The 16,251-nt window shown below is 43.0% G+C and overlaps 1 protein-coding gene across 1 annotated transcript in view; it reads right to left on the bottom strand.

Moving 5' to 3' along the window:
- Positions 1-5,158, bottom strand: part of LOC117832468 (RNA binding protein fox-1 homolog 3-like) — a 366,580-nt gene extending 361,422 nt beyond the window's left edge. Inside the window, exons 1-2 of the mRNA XM_034711616.1 lie at positions 5,004-5,158; positions 1,409-1,502 (exon numbers count right to left, since the gene is read on the bottom strand). Coding sequence (XP_034567507.1) covers positions 1,409-1,430 — 22 coding nt within the window. The 5' untranslated portion in view covers positions 1,431-1,502; positions 5,004-5,158. The remainder of the gene's footprint in view (positions 1-1,408; positions 1,503-5,003) is intronic.
- Positions 5,159-16,251: the final 11,093 nt, after the last annotated feature.

The raw sequence follows: 16,251 nt of genomic DNA, 5'->3' as shown, positions 1-16,251 counted from the left end.
AACAGCCTGTTCTGAGCAGGGCTGACAAAGAGGGGTTTAAAGGCAGACCAAAATCTGATTTCAAAGTATTTTTTTTTAGCATAAACTTTAAAAGGCATATTTTGGGGACCTCTTAGACCAATATATTTTGATGAAAAAGAGCACAATATGTCACCTTTAAAGTAAGGAGCACACTTGCTGGGGGATCATGTCCTTTAAGATAAAACCTTACTGCTTCAGTTACATCTTTCCAGTGCTCACTTGTTTTCTTCATATGGAGAGCCCTTATAAAATGCCTGTGTCAAAGTTGTTTGTGTGGATGGATGAAGGAACAACACCGGTCTCCCTGCCTTTTGACTTCCTACTGTTTTGGGCGCTGTCTCTTCAGGTGGTTAAATAAGGTTAGTTGTGTTTCCATCTGAGGTGCGGACCTTCTCGTTGTTTGCGTTGTGTCGCTTTGGGAAAATCCAAACCAGTTCCATATTACCAAGGTAGAGTTTCTTAAAGGGACCAACTCCTCACTTTGGCTTTCATCAGCAGCCATGCTTTCTCTCAACAAACCAAGACACTGCCTACAGCTCGCTCTGATTGGTTCATCCGTGTGTGTGTGTAGTGCTAACATGAAGCAGACTAACAAATGGTGTGATTCAGCAGAGAGAAAAAAACTTGTGCATGGTCACACAGACTGAAGGCACAGACACGGCACAACGAGGGATAGAATATGCACTACAGACGGTTCTATGATCTCTGTGCTTTGACAGATCGTCGTCACATTCTAATCCTTCACGATCTAAGACTGCATATCGCACCCCCCTAGTTTAAACTACGCAGACCTCCAGCAGACGTGTTGTTATCGGGAGCAAAGGATAGCATGACACGATATTCAACTTCTAACATCTGTGTTTCTTCCACAATTGTAAGACATTACATGCATACAGGAAGTGAAGTCATAGCCAACATCTGGGTTCACAAACACTAAACTTTCCAGGTTGCCACTTGGTCTCTGCAAACATTTGGATGGATTATTATTCACACAAAAAAAAAGGCTTGTGAGTAAAATCACAGAAAAAGCAAGCCAAGCAGTCGTAGATTAAGATTCCTCTCATACATACATCTTTTTTTTAATGTTGTAAATGAGGTTTGGGATTTTCAAGAGGCGTGAGCATGAAGAAATAAAACATTCTTAGTGGGCTGAATTGATTCTGAAACAGATCTTTAAGGGATCGTATATAAAATTCAACATTCTGATTCCACTGCTGCGTTTCTGCATTTTTTAACCCGAACGACCAAAAGTCCTCCATCAATATCAACGCTCAGTCCAAAGAAACTGACCCTCAAGTAGCGCTGGTTGTTGATGTTGGTGTGTGCAGACAAACAGCGGCTATACAGAACATGAGAAGCAGCAATAGAAGTCTGTTGAGAGGCTTACCTGCCCAGCTGGGGGTCTCCATGTACAGGTAAAGCCGGTCGGGCTGAAGCTGGGTCACTTGACTTGCTGCTGCTGCCACAGGTGCTGATGAATCCTGCAGAGAGGGAAGAAAAGGAAGTCTGTTAGATATAAAACTGGAGAAGGGAAAACACTCAGACGCACATGCACAACATTTGAAGTTTCCTGAAAGTTTCCAGGTGGACTTTCCACAGGGTGAGTGGATGCGTGAACACAGCCGGGGATATTCAGGGAAATTAAGCATGAGTGAGAAGGTGAGGGTGATGATATTTATATCATATGATGAGTACTGCTGCATACTGTTTTCTGCTCCCTTTACATTCATTTGCACTCATTCACTGATGCAGTGAACACATTTGTTTACACGTAGGGTAAGAACATGTCAGCCTAGTGTCAGACTCTACTTGTACACATTACACTGTGAGTACTGCAGCATCCTTTTTACACCATGTCCTGTCTCCAGAGCCTCCAAGCTCCTCCTGTTCCAAAGGGGAAAGAAACTTCCTGCTCTAAGGCTCTGACAACAGCATCATAATAAAACCTGTACAGTCCAGGTCTAGACCATACTCTATGTTCTATTATTAACAAAGACCCAACATCAAGACAGGATAAGATCCAGTCCCATTTTACAGACAGGACTCAGTCTGATCTCATCTTAATCCACCATGAGGAGAGCACTTTGCAGCACTAAGCAAGTTACAGTGGCAAGGACAAACTTCCTTTAACAGGCAGAAACCTCCAGCAGGACCAGACTCATGCTAGACAGACAGGACCCAGTCTGATCTTATCTTAATCCACAATGAGCAAGGCAGTTTGCAGCTTAGTAAGTTACAGTGGCAAGGACAAACTTCCTTTAACAGGCAGAAACCTCCAGCAGGACCAGACTCATGTTAGACACACATCTGCTGAGACCATGTTGGGGTTGGAGAGAGGCAGAATCCGCCAACAGGACCAGACTCATGTTAGACACACATCTGCTGAGACCGTGTTGGGGTTGGAGAGAGGCAGAAACCCCCAGCAGGACCAGACTTATGTTACACACACATCTGCTGAGACCATGTTGGGGTTGGAGAGAGGCAGAAACCGCCAACAGGACCAGACTCATGTTAGACACACATCTGCTGAGACCGTGTTGGGGTTGGAGAGAGGCAGAAAACTCCAACAGGACCAGATTCATGTTAGACACACATCTGCTGAGACCTTGTTGGGGTTGGAGAGAGGCAGAAACCTCCAACAGGACCAGACTTATGTTACACACACATCTGCTGAGACCGTGTTGGGGTTGGAGAGAGGCAGAAACCTCCAACAGGACCAGACTCATGTTAGACACACATCTGCGGAGACCTTGTTGGGGTTGGACAGAGGCAGAAACCTCCAACAGGACCAGACTCATGTTAGACACACATCTGCTGAGACCTTGTTGGGGTTGGACAGAGGCAGAAACCTCCAACAGGACCAGACTCATGTTAGACACACATCTGCTGAGACCGTGTTGGGGTTGGACAGAGGCAGAAACCTCCAACAGGACCAGACTCATGTTAGACACACATCTGCTGAGACCATGTTGGGTTTGGAGAGAGGCAGAAACCTCCAGCAGGACGAGAGTCATGTTAGACACACATCTGCTGAGACCTTGTTGGGTTTGGAGAGAGGCAGAATCCGCCAACAGGACCAGACTCATGTTAGACACACATCTGCTGAGACCGTGTTGGGGTTGGAGAGAGGCAGAAACCTCCAGCAGAACCAGACTCATGTTAGACACACATCTGTTGAGACCGTGTTGGGGTTGGAGAGAGGCAGAAACATCCAACAGGACCAGACTCATGTTAGACACTTATCTGCTGAGACCTTGTTGGGGTTGGAGAGAGGCAGAAACCTCCAGCAGGACCAGACTCATGTTAGACACACATCTCCTGAGATCGTGTTGGGGTTGGAGAGAGGCATAAACCTCCAGCAGGACCAGACTCATGTTAGACACATATCTGCTGAGACCATGTTTGGATTGGAGAGAGGCAGAATCCACCAACAGGACCAGACTCATGTTACACACACATCTGCTGAGACCGTGTTGGGGTTGGAGAGAGGCAGAAACCTCCAACAGGACCAGACTCATGTTAGACACACATCTGCTGAGACCGTGTTGGGGTTGGAGAGAGGCAGAAACCTCCAGCAGGACCAGACTCATGTTAGACACACATCTCCTGAGACCGTGTTGGGGTTGGAGAGAGGCAGAAACCTCCAACAGGACCAGACTCATGTTAGACACACATCTGCTGAGACCTTGTTGGGGTTGGACAGAGGCAGAAACCTCCAACAGGACCAGACTCATGTTACACACACATCTGCTGAGACCGTGTTGGGGTTGGAGAGAGGCAGAAACCTCCAACAGGACCAGACTCATGTTAGACACACATCTGCTGAGACCTTGTTGGGGTTGGACAGAGGCAGAAACCTCCAACAGGACCAGACTCATGTTAGACACACATCTGCTGAGACCGTGTTGGGGTTGGAGAGAGGCAGAAACCTCCAACAGGACCAGATTCATGTTAGACACACATCTGCTGAGACCGTGTTGGGGTTGGAGAGAGGCAGAAACCTCCAACAGGACCAGACTCATGTTAGACACACATCTGCTGAGACCGTGTTGGGGTTGGAGAGAGGCAGAAACCTCCAACAGGACCAGATTCATGTTAGACACACATCTACTGAGATCGTGTTGGGGTTGGAGAGAGGCAGAAACCTCCAGCAGGACCAGACTCATGTTAGACACACATCTGCTGAGACTGTGTTGGGGTTGGAGAGAGGCAGAAACCTCCAGCAGGACCAGACTCATGTTAGACACACATCTGCTGAGATCGTGTTGGGGTTGGAGAGAGGCAGAAACCTCCAGCAGGACCAGACTCATGTTAGACACACATCTGCTGAGATCGTGTTGGGGTTGGAGAGAGGCAGAAACCTCCAACAGGACCAGACTCATGTTAGACACACATCTTCTGAGACTGTGTTGGGGTTGGAGAGAGGCAGAAACCTCCAGCAGGACCAGACTTATGTTACACACACATCTGCTGAGACCGTGTTGGGGTTGGAGAGAGGCAGAAACCTCCAGCAGGACCAGACTCATGTTAGACACACATCTGCTGAGACCATGTTTGGATTGGAGAGAGGCAGAAACCTCCAACAGGACCAGACTCACGTTAGACACACATCTGCTGAGACCGTGTTGGGGTTGGAGAGAGGCAGAAAACTCCAACAGGACCAGATTCATGTTAGACACACATCTGCTGAGACCATGTTTGGATTGGAGAGAGGCAGAAACCTCCAACAGGACCAGACTCACGTTAGACACACATCTGCTGAGACCGTGTTGGGGTTGGAGAGAGGCAGAAAACTCCAACAGGACCAGATTCATGTTAGACACACATCTGCTGAGACCTTGTTGGGGTTGGAGAGAGGCAGATACCTCCAACAGGACCAGACTCATGTTAGACACACATCTGCTGAGACCGTGTTGGAGAGGGATAGAGGGAGATTAAGAGAGAGAGATGCATACTCAAAAAGGACAAAGCTGATTAAGTACCTGTCATGGTTTGGTTAGTTCAGTTTGTTCCTTGTGTTTCATGCCTTGGTTCCTCCCTGTGTTTATTCTGTATTAGTTATCCTGTTCAGTGATCCAGGTCTCTAGTGGTTTCTTAGTCTAGTCTTGTGTTTCCTGTTTTATTTTGCAGTTCTGAATCCTTGTGTCTCCAGTTAAGTTTTAAGTCATGTCCTTGTGTTTTTCCCTTCTTTTGTGATTACCCTCATTAGTCTCACCTGTGTCCTGTGTTCCACACCTGTGTTGATGACTCTGTGTATTTAGTTCGTCTGTTTCCCCTGTCCCTTGTTAGATCATTGGATGTCTTCCCTGTGTTTTCACTCTGTTTCTTTTCGTGTGATTCCTATGTTTTATTTGGATTTATTCTTAGATGTTTTTAGTAAGTTTTGTTGGTACCTTTTGTTTATTAAAACCTTTTTATTTTTGTTTTATTACACCAAATGATAATACTAGCAACACAACTCTGACTGGACAAGGTCAAAACAAGCAAATATACAAATACAAATAGACATGTGATAACCTACAACAGGACAAGACTTGGGAGCAAGGGGTGGAGCGTAAATATTGTTCAGTGTATAGACAAAGAGATAGAAAATTGAAGGAAAAAATAAAAATAAAATGTATGCATTCATGTTCATTCAAGAATTGATGGGGTTTAAAACTCAGGTATCAATAGGAGTCTATCAGTACTGGACTGTATTCATGGTGCTTCACAACTTAAATCTTTAGAATAGCCATCAAAGCCTTTTATCTATCACTAATAAAATAAAATTCAAAGAGCCTCTGTGGCCACTGCCTGGATCTACACGCGCTGATGCTGCTTCCTCCATAGATCCACCTTTTTATTTTTAAGTCTGCATCTTTACACACAGTCTCATTTAACTGACTATCATTCCCTCTATTATTATTAAAGTTCATCAAAATGATCCTCACTGCAACACTTTGGTGCAGCTTCTTAACCTGACATGATCTGCAGGGTTCAGCTGATGAGTGCAGGTTGTTTGTTTCGGTCTCTGTGCATGCAAAGAGCATAAAACCAACCTGACTGATGAAAACATGTCGTCTGTTTTAAAAGAGAAGCAGTAAATGATTCCTTCCATTCATTCGCAGGTCTTCTGCCACCGAAATGTAATCTAAATCCCAAAAAGTATCCCTCAAGTCTCTCTCCAAATTAAGTTTTGAACACAGAAATGATGCTGGTGCTTTTTTGCTATTAGATTTGAACGCTGAACATATGGTTTAAGTTAATTTTCATAACATTTCGAGAGGTGTTATTACATTTACGCAGGGCAATTATCTGCCAGTGAATTCTTAATTTTGGTTACGGAGGGAGTGACTGAATGAGAGCGTGATTGCGCCTGAACGAGCATCTGCATCACTGTCCTGAAAAACATCTAATCCGGTGAGTGAACATTAAGAGCGTACAGTGCGTGCAGTCTGCAGCATCGCCATACATACGGTGCATATATTTGCAGCGTGTTTATGCCTCAGTGTGTGGCTGCTGCTGCTGCTGCTGCTGCTGCTCATACAGCGGCTGCTTTTTTTTTTCTGCTGACTGCTGTATCTGGTGCAGGCCTCGGGTTGGCTGTTGCCCAGAAGCCCAGCCGGCGAACCGCGGAGAAAGCGCATTGATTTCATCCCAGCAGAAATCCCTTCTCCCCGGTACCCGCCTCCCTACCCCGCCCAGCACCTGATTAAGCATTTGCAGGGAGCCATGCCAACACAATTTGTCATTTATCAAAAGTAATTAAAAGCAATTTCTTTTCTCTTGTTGATTGGGAATTGACTAATTGTTGAGTCTGTGAAAACGAGGGAATAAATAAAACAGGGAAGGATGAATTTTACATAAACTCAGAGGAAAACATAAATGCTGCAAAACGAGGGCCAGACATCTGGCTCTGTGATTTCTCTCTACATGATTATGACTGCAAAACCGAAACAGTTGTTTAGCACACTCTGATATACAGCCCATAGGCAGTAAATAATATATTAGAAACAGCATATTGACTAGCTGACTTAAAAGGGTGTTTTCACTTCATGTTGTGTGAACACAAGAGTGGGAGGAAAAATACAAACACTGGTTGTTAACAGAAAATGAGAAAACACGGCTCCCACTTGAGCAGAAAGAGAGGTTTGGAGCCGGTGAATATGAACGTCTCATTCTGAGAGGAAGAGGGAGAGAGGAGATCCTACAGCAGAGGTTACAGTATCCAATGAAACCAAGCAATACCGTTTCAACATTATCGGTAACAACCTCTGAATGCACCATTACCTTCTATAAGGGCAGAATGAAATGTCAGAATTGATTCGAGTGGGGAGGGTTGAGATATAAGTGGGCAGCTAAGGTGGCCATTTTGTTTCAGTGGCCCTTTATTTGGTGTCCCCGGATCATTAGCGGACGGCAGAGAAAGGAGGGGGGGGGGGAAAGGAAGCTGGAGGAACATGAAGGAGGCGTGGGGGCGGCCGTCACGGGGAGTCTCTGGTGACAGCAGGTGAAATGAAAACTGCAGAAAACACACACACACATATATATATATATATATACAAAGAAAAAAAAAAGAAGAAGAAGAGGAATCAAAGAAAAAAAAAAAAAAAAAAAGCCATGCAGAAACCGCCAGAGGAGTCGTTTAAATTTCCCACCACTTTGTAAATAACTTTAGCCGCACAAATACCTGGCTTTCCTCTGAGCGGATAAAAAAATAAAAAATTCCAAGCCAACAATTTATTCTCTGCCAACAAATGGAGCCGTTGCTTCAATGAGACGATTTGAATATCCCTTTGAAGGCTGCAGATGGACAAGCAACGCTATCATTGCCTGGGAACACAGAAAATAATTGGGCAACGGTGGTGGGAGAAGCCTAACACTGAACGTCTCTCTGCTCCTCTGCTGAGACACAGCCCTGCTTGGAATATCTAATTGAAGCGCTCACTCTCTCCTGCCTTTTGTTTACATTCCCATTCATCATAAAAAAAAAAAAAACTCAATTACTTATGTTCCCTAACATGTATGGTTATTAATGTTCTAATTATGCTTCTCCTCTCTAATCTTTCGCCTTGCAATTTGGGTGATGTATGTCGGGAACAAAACGGCGCGAGTCCCCTGGATGTGGGAAGCTGAATTAAGCAACGTACTGTACGTGCAATAACGCACCCTTCTCCTGGGAGCCATCCCACGAAGAGAGGAAAGCTTGTCATGGTTTGTCTATACACGGGGTTTTATGCCCAGCTGAGTGAGCGCGTCTCATAATGTATCGTCTCCGTTCGACATGTAGAAGGTTGACTAATCAGCTCTGGTAACATCGGGGTGGATGTAGCAAAAGGGGGAGGAGTGGGGGGGGAAGCTGACAAGCATGGAGGAAAAAACAAAGCAAACTACCTCTGGCCAGCTCCTCTTATTCTTCTTGTGAGAGGCTATAGGTATGACAGCTTTAGAGGTGTGAAATAATGTCGGTGAGAGCCTTGAGGAGCCCCTGCAGAGAGGCTGAGAGGGTCCTGTACTGCCTCAAGCAATGAGTGTTCTTCAAGGCTTTTTTTTCCTCAGAGCACTTTTACAAGAGCACAAATTAGGTGTAAGGAATGCCTGTGTGTGTCGGATGGTCGGCCGGCTTGCACACACACACACACGCACACACACACACGCGCATAGAAAAAGAAGGGGGGAAAAATTTTTAAAAAAAGGGGGCAGAAACTTGGATGACAGTGAAGAAACGGAGGGCGTCGTAAAGTGTGGAAAATAAGCTCTCACTTTCAAACGTTTACGGCGGCTCAAATATCTGATGATACCTCTCATAGCTTTTAATCTTTAATGTGAAAAATTAATCATCCCATTCATTATTTTAATAGCTGTCATTTTTCTCTCCCCAAAGTGATGATTTATAACCATTAAGCCCTGCGTAGGCTTGTGTGAGAGGGATTTATCGTAATGTTTGCACCAGGTAGCCTCCAACCATATTTCATTACTCTGACAAGCCATTAAAATGCCCTGGTGATTAAACAACAGCTCTGAGGTCAGCGTGTATGCCTGTTTCTTTACCCATGCAGGATCACGGCAGTGCAGGCGCACAAAGCACTCTCTCTCCCCCCCCTTTGGTCGCCCCCCCCTGGACCTGCGATCGTGGTTATAGATCTCTATCTGTGGCGCTGTGAGAAGGCGACCGTGAGAATAATGTACATGCACAGGAGATACGATGAAATGAAGTTAAGAATGGGGCTATTATGCTTTTTTTTTTTCTCTCTCCCTCAGAGGTTTGACACTGTGATAACTGTGCACTTAGAGGAAAAACTCCAGCCTCACTTACTCTTAAATCCATCTATCTGTGGTGTTCAGAGTGTTCCAGGAGTTATTTTGTGATCATGTAATCTGCCTCTGGTCTACCCACTTTACTCTCTCTTCTACCTTTTATTTTCAGTTATTGACTCCCCGCCGAAGCCGGCGCTGTAGGACTCCAGACACCAGTCCTGGAAGTCTGACTCGAATCATAATTTCAAGGACTTGTGGCTCGGCTTGGTCTTGAGCACTCGCTGCAACAAGACTTGGAAAATGCAGAGGAGGACTCAGACTTATAATCGACAAAGACCTTGTTTGTTGTAATTGTTTGTCAGTTTTTTTGCAAGCGGCAACCTCCGGTCTCAAACTATGCAACATTTAGCAAGTTACAGTGGCGAGGACAAACTTCTTTTAACAGGCAGAAACCTCCAGCAGGACCAGACTCATGTTAGACAGACAGGACCCAGTCTGCTCTCATCTTAATCCACCATGAGCAGAGCACTTTGCAGCATTTAGCATGTTACAGCGGCAAGGACAAACTTCCTTTTAAAATGCAGAAACCTCCAGCAGGACCAGACTCATGCTAGACACACATGACCCAGTCTGATCTCATCTTAATCCACCATGAGCCGAGCACTTTGCAACATTTAGCAAGTTACAGCGGCAAGGACAAACTTCCTTTAACAGGCAGAAACCTCCAGCAGGACCAGACTCATGTTAGACACACATGACCCAGTCTGATCTCATCTTAATCCCCCATGAGCCGAGCACTTTGCAACATTTAGCAAGTTACAGTGGCAAGGACAAACTTCCTTTAACAGGCAGAAACCTCCAGCAGGACCAGACTCATGTTAGACACACATGACCCAGTCTGATCTCATCTTAATCCACCATGAGCCAAGCACTTTGCAGCATTTAGCAAGTTACAGTGGCAAGGATAAACTTCCTTTAACAGGCAGAAACCTCCAACAGGACCAGACTCATGTTAGACACACATGACCCAGTCTGATCTCATCTTAATCCACCATGAGCCGAGCACTTTGCAGCATTTAGCAAGTTACAGTGGCAAGGATAAACTTCCTTTAACAGGCAGAAACCTCCAACAGGACCAGACTCATGTTAGACACACATGACCCAGTCTGATCTCATCTTAATCCACCATGAGCCAAGCACTTTGCAGCATTTAGCAAGTTACAGTGGCGAGGACAAACTTCCTTTAACAGGCAGAAACCTCCAGCAGGACCAGACTCATTTTCAGGACTTGTGTGTTTTGCTGTCAAAGGTTTTACAGCAAATACAAGCAGGTGAAGTGCAACATATTGGATAAGTGACAGAACTTTCAAGGAGAAGACTGGACAAGCTCAAACTTCTTCCTCATACATTAGTCCTGGATCAACCCAGGAAAGTAAGCTAGGTGCTAGAGTAAAGGCTGGTTTACTTCTACTTCTGCGTCGAAGTGCTGTAAATGCAGGAAATACAATGCCGCCGAGCCGACCAATCACTGAGGAGGTGCACATTAGCTACGTTTGTAGGCCTCTGCGTAGGTACAGGAGCTACGTGGACCTCCAGCGTAGGCCACACCCATCAATTTGACACAAAAGTATGAATCAGACTTTGGCCAACCTGGTCTGTTCGTCAACATTAGCCTCTAATGTGACTCAGCTGGTGAATCCAAGATGTTTGGTTGGTTAGAATTCAGATGTTTAGTGGTTAGGCTGCAGGTGGTTTTTGTTCCTGCAGCAGAATTGAATGCATCTCCCTTTAAGAGAGGAGCATTGCGCATTTACACACAACACACTCCACAGCACTGTAACTTGCATGGAAATCTACTAGCAGCCTGTTGTAACACTTTTAACAAACCTTTGACAAGACTATCAGAGTTTGTGATCTTGCGGTGGCACCTTAGAGAGCCAATCAGATTCCAAGGAGGGGCCGGTGCAACCCCTGGCCACCCCAGCGGACATGCCCCTGGTGATATGTGAACATGTGAAAAATGAAGATTTTAACAGCTGGAGACAGCTCGGTCAAATCTCAGGAATCAAAACAAACAACAGAACCGGCCTTCTGTCTGCGTCTGCGTTTGATTGACATCAGCGTGTGCTCGCATTGCATCATCTCTATACGGCTTTGCCTCTGGTGTGTTAAACTGAGACACCTTTACCACAGTTTTACTGTTGCAGTGCATTTGTCAATTTTATCTCTGTCTCTCCTGCACGGAGGAGCGTCCTGTGTTGATGTCTGATGGCTGTGTGAGACGACAGTTCTGGATAGAGGTCCTGACTGTTTTATTCTGATGCCAAACCTGACTCTGTCCTGGTCAGTGGGAATTAAAGTCCCTTTATGCAGTGACATTTATGCATTCAAACATTTATCTAACTGAATTAAAGTAACAAGTATGGTGGAACACAAGGCACACTGTTTTAGTAGTAAGTGTTGGAGTTTTATGTATAAAAGAAATTGGTTGGTGTTTTGTGGGTTGGCGTAGACAGATGTTACTTGAGAAGTAGCCGGAGAAACAGCAGCCGGCAACACAAAACGGATCAGCGGTCAATCCCAGCGGAGGAAGCTGGCTGAACAGCCGGCCGGGGAGCATGGGGGAGGATTTAACTCCCCCTGCATGTATGTTCATGTCTAATGTCCTGAGTCCAATGGGCTGGATTGATCACCGATGCCACATCTGACAGTGACTGACAGCGCCTGTAATTGCTATGTTAGCTTTGGGAGACCAGGAAACTGCCATGGTGGGGGCAATGTGAATGAAACATGCAGGCGTTTCTTCACATCACACACAAGTCCAGCTGTGGATATTACATCACGGTACACAATGCTCACGGTCTGCCTGGATGGCCGTGCGCAGAGAGCGGTGTGATTAATGGGTGTGATCAGTGTCATGTGTGGCGTGATGGCGCCATGAAAAAAAAAAACTCCTGCTGTGATTCAGGATTGTGTTTTACGTGACGGATACATGTCCCCTCGGTGCAACATTTTCACATGCTATGTGAGGACATTGGAGTACAGCTCAAAGAAATACGGTGGCCCTGAAGGTGAAGTACGCAAACCTTTTTTAGAAACAGGAAAAACATTCCACTGAAGCACAAAAATATTTCACAAATTGAGAATTTTTTTTCATTAAAGTGGAAAAATTCCAACACTATGAGAATGTTTTCTGAAAAAATGTAATATTTTCCAAAAATATTTCTTTTTTTTTTTTTTACTTTCAATTTTTATTTTCATAAAAAATGACAGCGGTAATATATGACACATCTGTTTGTTACAATTAATCCCACTCCCATCCCCACACACACACAAAACCTTAACCAAGAGGGTTCAGAAGGTGCTATCTTCTACAGTGGCTTAGCATATAAAGGAACTGTCCTGGGCTGTCCTCTGAACTCCATAGAGGAGGTGGGTGAGAGGAGGATGTTAGCCAAGCTGACATCCATCATGGACAATCCCTCTCACCCCCTGCATGAGACTGTGGGGTCCCTGAGCAGCTACTTCAGCAGCAGACTGAGACTCCCACCCTGCAGGACAGAGCGCTACCGCAGGTCCTTCATCCCATCTGCAATCAGACTGTTGTGTCCCGTTAATCAGCTGTTCTCATCTTTCATTCATATTCACAAATAACTACTGTATCCATCTGAATCCCACTGTTCTTCATACTGTGTATGTATGTTTTTAAATAACCTGGTGCAATTTTTATCATGCAATAACTAACCATATCTATTTAGCAGATAGAAGTGTACATAGTGTGTATATATCTGTAATAGTTGCCATATTTTATTTCTTTTTACTTTATTTTATTTTATTTTTGCTTTATTCTATTTTATTTTAATTTAATTTAATTTTAATTTAATTTTTACTCTATTTTATTTTTATTATATTTTATTTTATTTTTGCTTTATTCTATTTTATTTTATTTTGATTTCATTTTTATTTTATTTTATTTTTAATTTATTTTATTTTATTCTTACTTTATTTTATTTTATTTTTGCTTTATTCTTTTTATTTTTTAATTTTAATTTAATTTTAATTTTAATTTAATTTTTGCTATTATTCTTTTTTAATTTAATTTTTAATTTTAATTTAATTTTAATTTTAATTTAATTTTAATTTAATTTTAATTTAATTTTAATTTAATTATATTTTACCCTTGTCATTGCTATTATTACTGTTATTGTATGTTTTAACTATGTTGGCACATTGTTGTATTTCCCCTCTCCCATGTTGTAAGCTGCAGTAGAATTTCCCCCAACGGGGGAAAAATAAAGTATATCTTATCTCAACAAAAAAACAATACAAGACCATTTCTAGTTCTCACACTTGATCTTCATTCTGGCCTGTTAATCCCATCAAGCTACACGCCCCACTTCAGAAGATATTATTCTGTTCTGTCCTGCATCCTATAAGACATCCTGTCATATGCAGCTACTGTTCCCAGTTCAGTCAACCAGTTCAGAAAAGGAGGTTCTCCTGGTGTTTTCCAAATCCTGAGGATACTCTCTCGTCCACTCATAACAGCAGTTTGTAGCTTAGGAGCTTAGGACACAGTGCAAATTGCCCTTTTACAACATTAATAATATAACAATGAATCTTCCTCCAGTACTGATTAAACATGGGGCATGACCAGAGTACATGTACCAGGGTTCCCTCACCTATGCCACACTTCCAGCAAATAGGCGAATCCTTTAAGCCTAGTCTAAAGAGCCTATACTTGGGGTCCAATAAAAACAGTGCAGAATTTAAAATTGGATAAGCCTCACCCTCAGATCCCTTGACACTATTTGAAAATGACCGGCAGTCTTATGCCACTATTGCTCATCATATGATACCCCTATATCTCTTTCCCAGGAAATTTTAAGGGTTGTGACCATGTTACCTCCTCCATATCCATAAGCATCCTATAATATTCAGTGGCTTCATGACCTTCCCCCAATACCTCTGTAATTGTATTTAACTTATCTGCTGACTTTGGAGATTGTATACTTGACCCAAAGAGCTTTTGCAACAAATGTTGTAGTTGGAGATATCTCCAGAATTGCATTTGGGGGTAAATCAGATTGTTGTTTTAGATCGTTGAATGATTGAATTGTATCAGCATTATACATATTTTCTAATATAAGGATACCTCTTTGTACCCACTCCTTCCAAATATAAATATAAATACCTTTTTTATCAATCTTTAGTGTTGGGATTGCTTATGAAAATATTTCATAAAAATAAAAAAATATTGTGAAACATTCAATTAATGAAACACACACACACACACACACACAAAAAATAATTTTAGAAACACAAAGTTAAAAAAAAAAACAAAAAAAACATGAAATATTTTCAGGTTTGATTGAATTTTTTTCTGGTTAAGTGGATTTTTTTTTTTTTTTTTTTTTTTGCTTTTCATGAAATATTTGTGAATTTTATTAAAAAATGTCTTTGTGATTGTTTTCACTTCACTTTCAAGGCCAACTGTTAAGAAAGACACAGATGGATGGAAACAAGTATAAAAGCAAATGAAATATGTTTTAGAATCCAAGAATGTAAACTAAAGTAATATTTCCTCAGATAGTCGCCAAACTAAAACTGTCCCAGTTTAGTTTATACCACTCAGTCCGCCTTATTTGTGCATCATTTTGATTCAAAAACATGCAGTCCAAGAGCTGCACAAAGGAAAAGATTAACAGCTGCCAAACTTGAAACATCCAACAATATAATGCAGATGCTATATAGGGTATATAGGCACAAAAGAGGACTTGAAACTGTATGAGACCCTAAAAACCATCAATAAACCCTGTGCAAACAGAGAAGCACAGCAAGGAAACCACAAACAACAAATATTGAACAACAAAACCACAAGCCATACAGCGTTAAGAAGCCTGCAAGGGTTAAAAAGACACTTACTGGTACCTGGATGTGGACTAGAGTTGAAAGTTTAGCAAACTGTAATGGGTACTTTGACACATACCTAAGTGAAGCTTTTAAACATAGATGAAAATCAATAACAAGAATGTGCAGAGGATATGAATCCCAAATTAAAACACACAACAAAGTCAACAAAGGAGGCCGAGTCGACTGCAATGCTCCTTTTTCATGATGTGAGCCTGTCTGAACTGGAACTTGTGCAAATGCTGAAGCAAGGCCTGCAAACAACAAGCAGCCTACAGATCCCTTGATCTCTTCACTCGCTCTTTCATGACACTTTTAAATCATACAAAAGGCCTTACACTGCCTTGTCATGTTATTTGTGTTCATCACTGGACAATATCTCTTGCTTCTCTGCAAACCAAGGATGATTGTGCTTCTGTCATAAGGGCCTTGACACTTTGGATTTGGACCAGAGAGAATGGAGGTAGAGCATACACCTTAACTTGTTTGGGGTGAGGTCTGGCCCAAAGAGGCTTCTCTACTGCCTCTCTTTTTAGGTTTAAGGCCTTTTTAGTAGGTTTTGAGTTATCATTAAGGTAAAGGCACTGGGGTGAGAGTGTAAGGTTCTCATTGAGCACTTATCCTTTTCATTAGGGCAGGGGTTCCCAAACTTTACCATGCCAAGGCCCCCCCAAACTGCATTAGCTTCTGGCCGTGGACCCCCTTTGCAAACCCACAGACAATGCTTCAAAATATGTAAAGAAACATACATTTTTAGAATGTGTTTTCTTACTTTTATTCCCTTTTCAATAAGTATTACATTTGTTTAGCATAGGAAATTATTAACAAACGCTGGTAGCCTAGCGGTCTAAGCGCCCCACATACAGAGGCTACAGTCCTCATCGCAGGGGTCACCGGTTCGATTCCCAGCCGCGACCATTTCCTGTATGTCTTCCCCCACTCTCTACTCCCCACATTTCCTGTCTCTCTTCAGCTGTCCTATCAAATGAAGGTGAAAAAGCCCCAAAAAATATTTCAAACAAAAATCAAAAAACAAAAACAAACAAAAATAATAATTAGATTCTATTTTTTTCCCTTCCCTCC

Source organism: Notolabrus celidotus, chromosome 20 (assembly GCF_009762535.1).
Source record: "Notolabrus celidotus isolate fNotCel1 chromosome 20, fNotCel1.pri, whole genome shotgun sequence".
NCBI lineage: Eukaryota > Metazoa > Chordata > Actinopteri > Labriformes > Labridae > Notolabrus > Notolabrus celidotus.
This window is presented reverse-complemented; position numbering and strand designations above follow the sequence as displayed.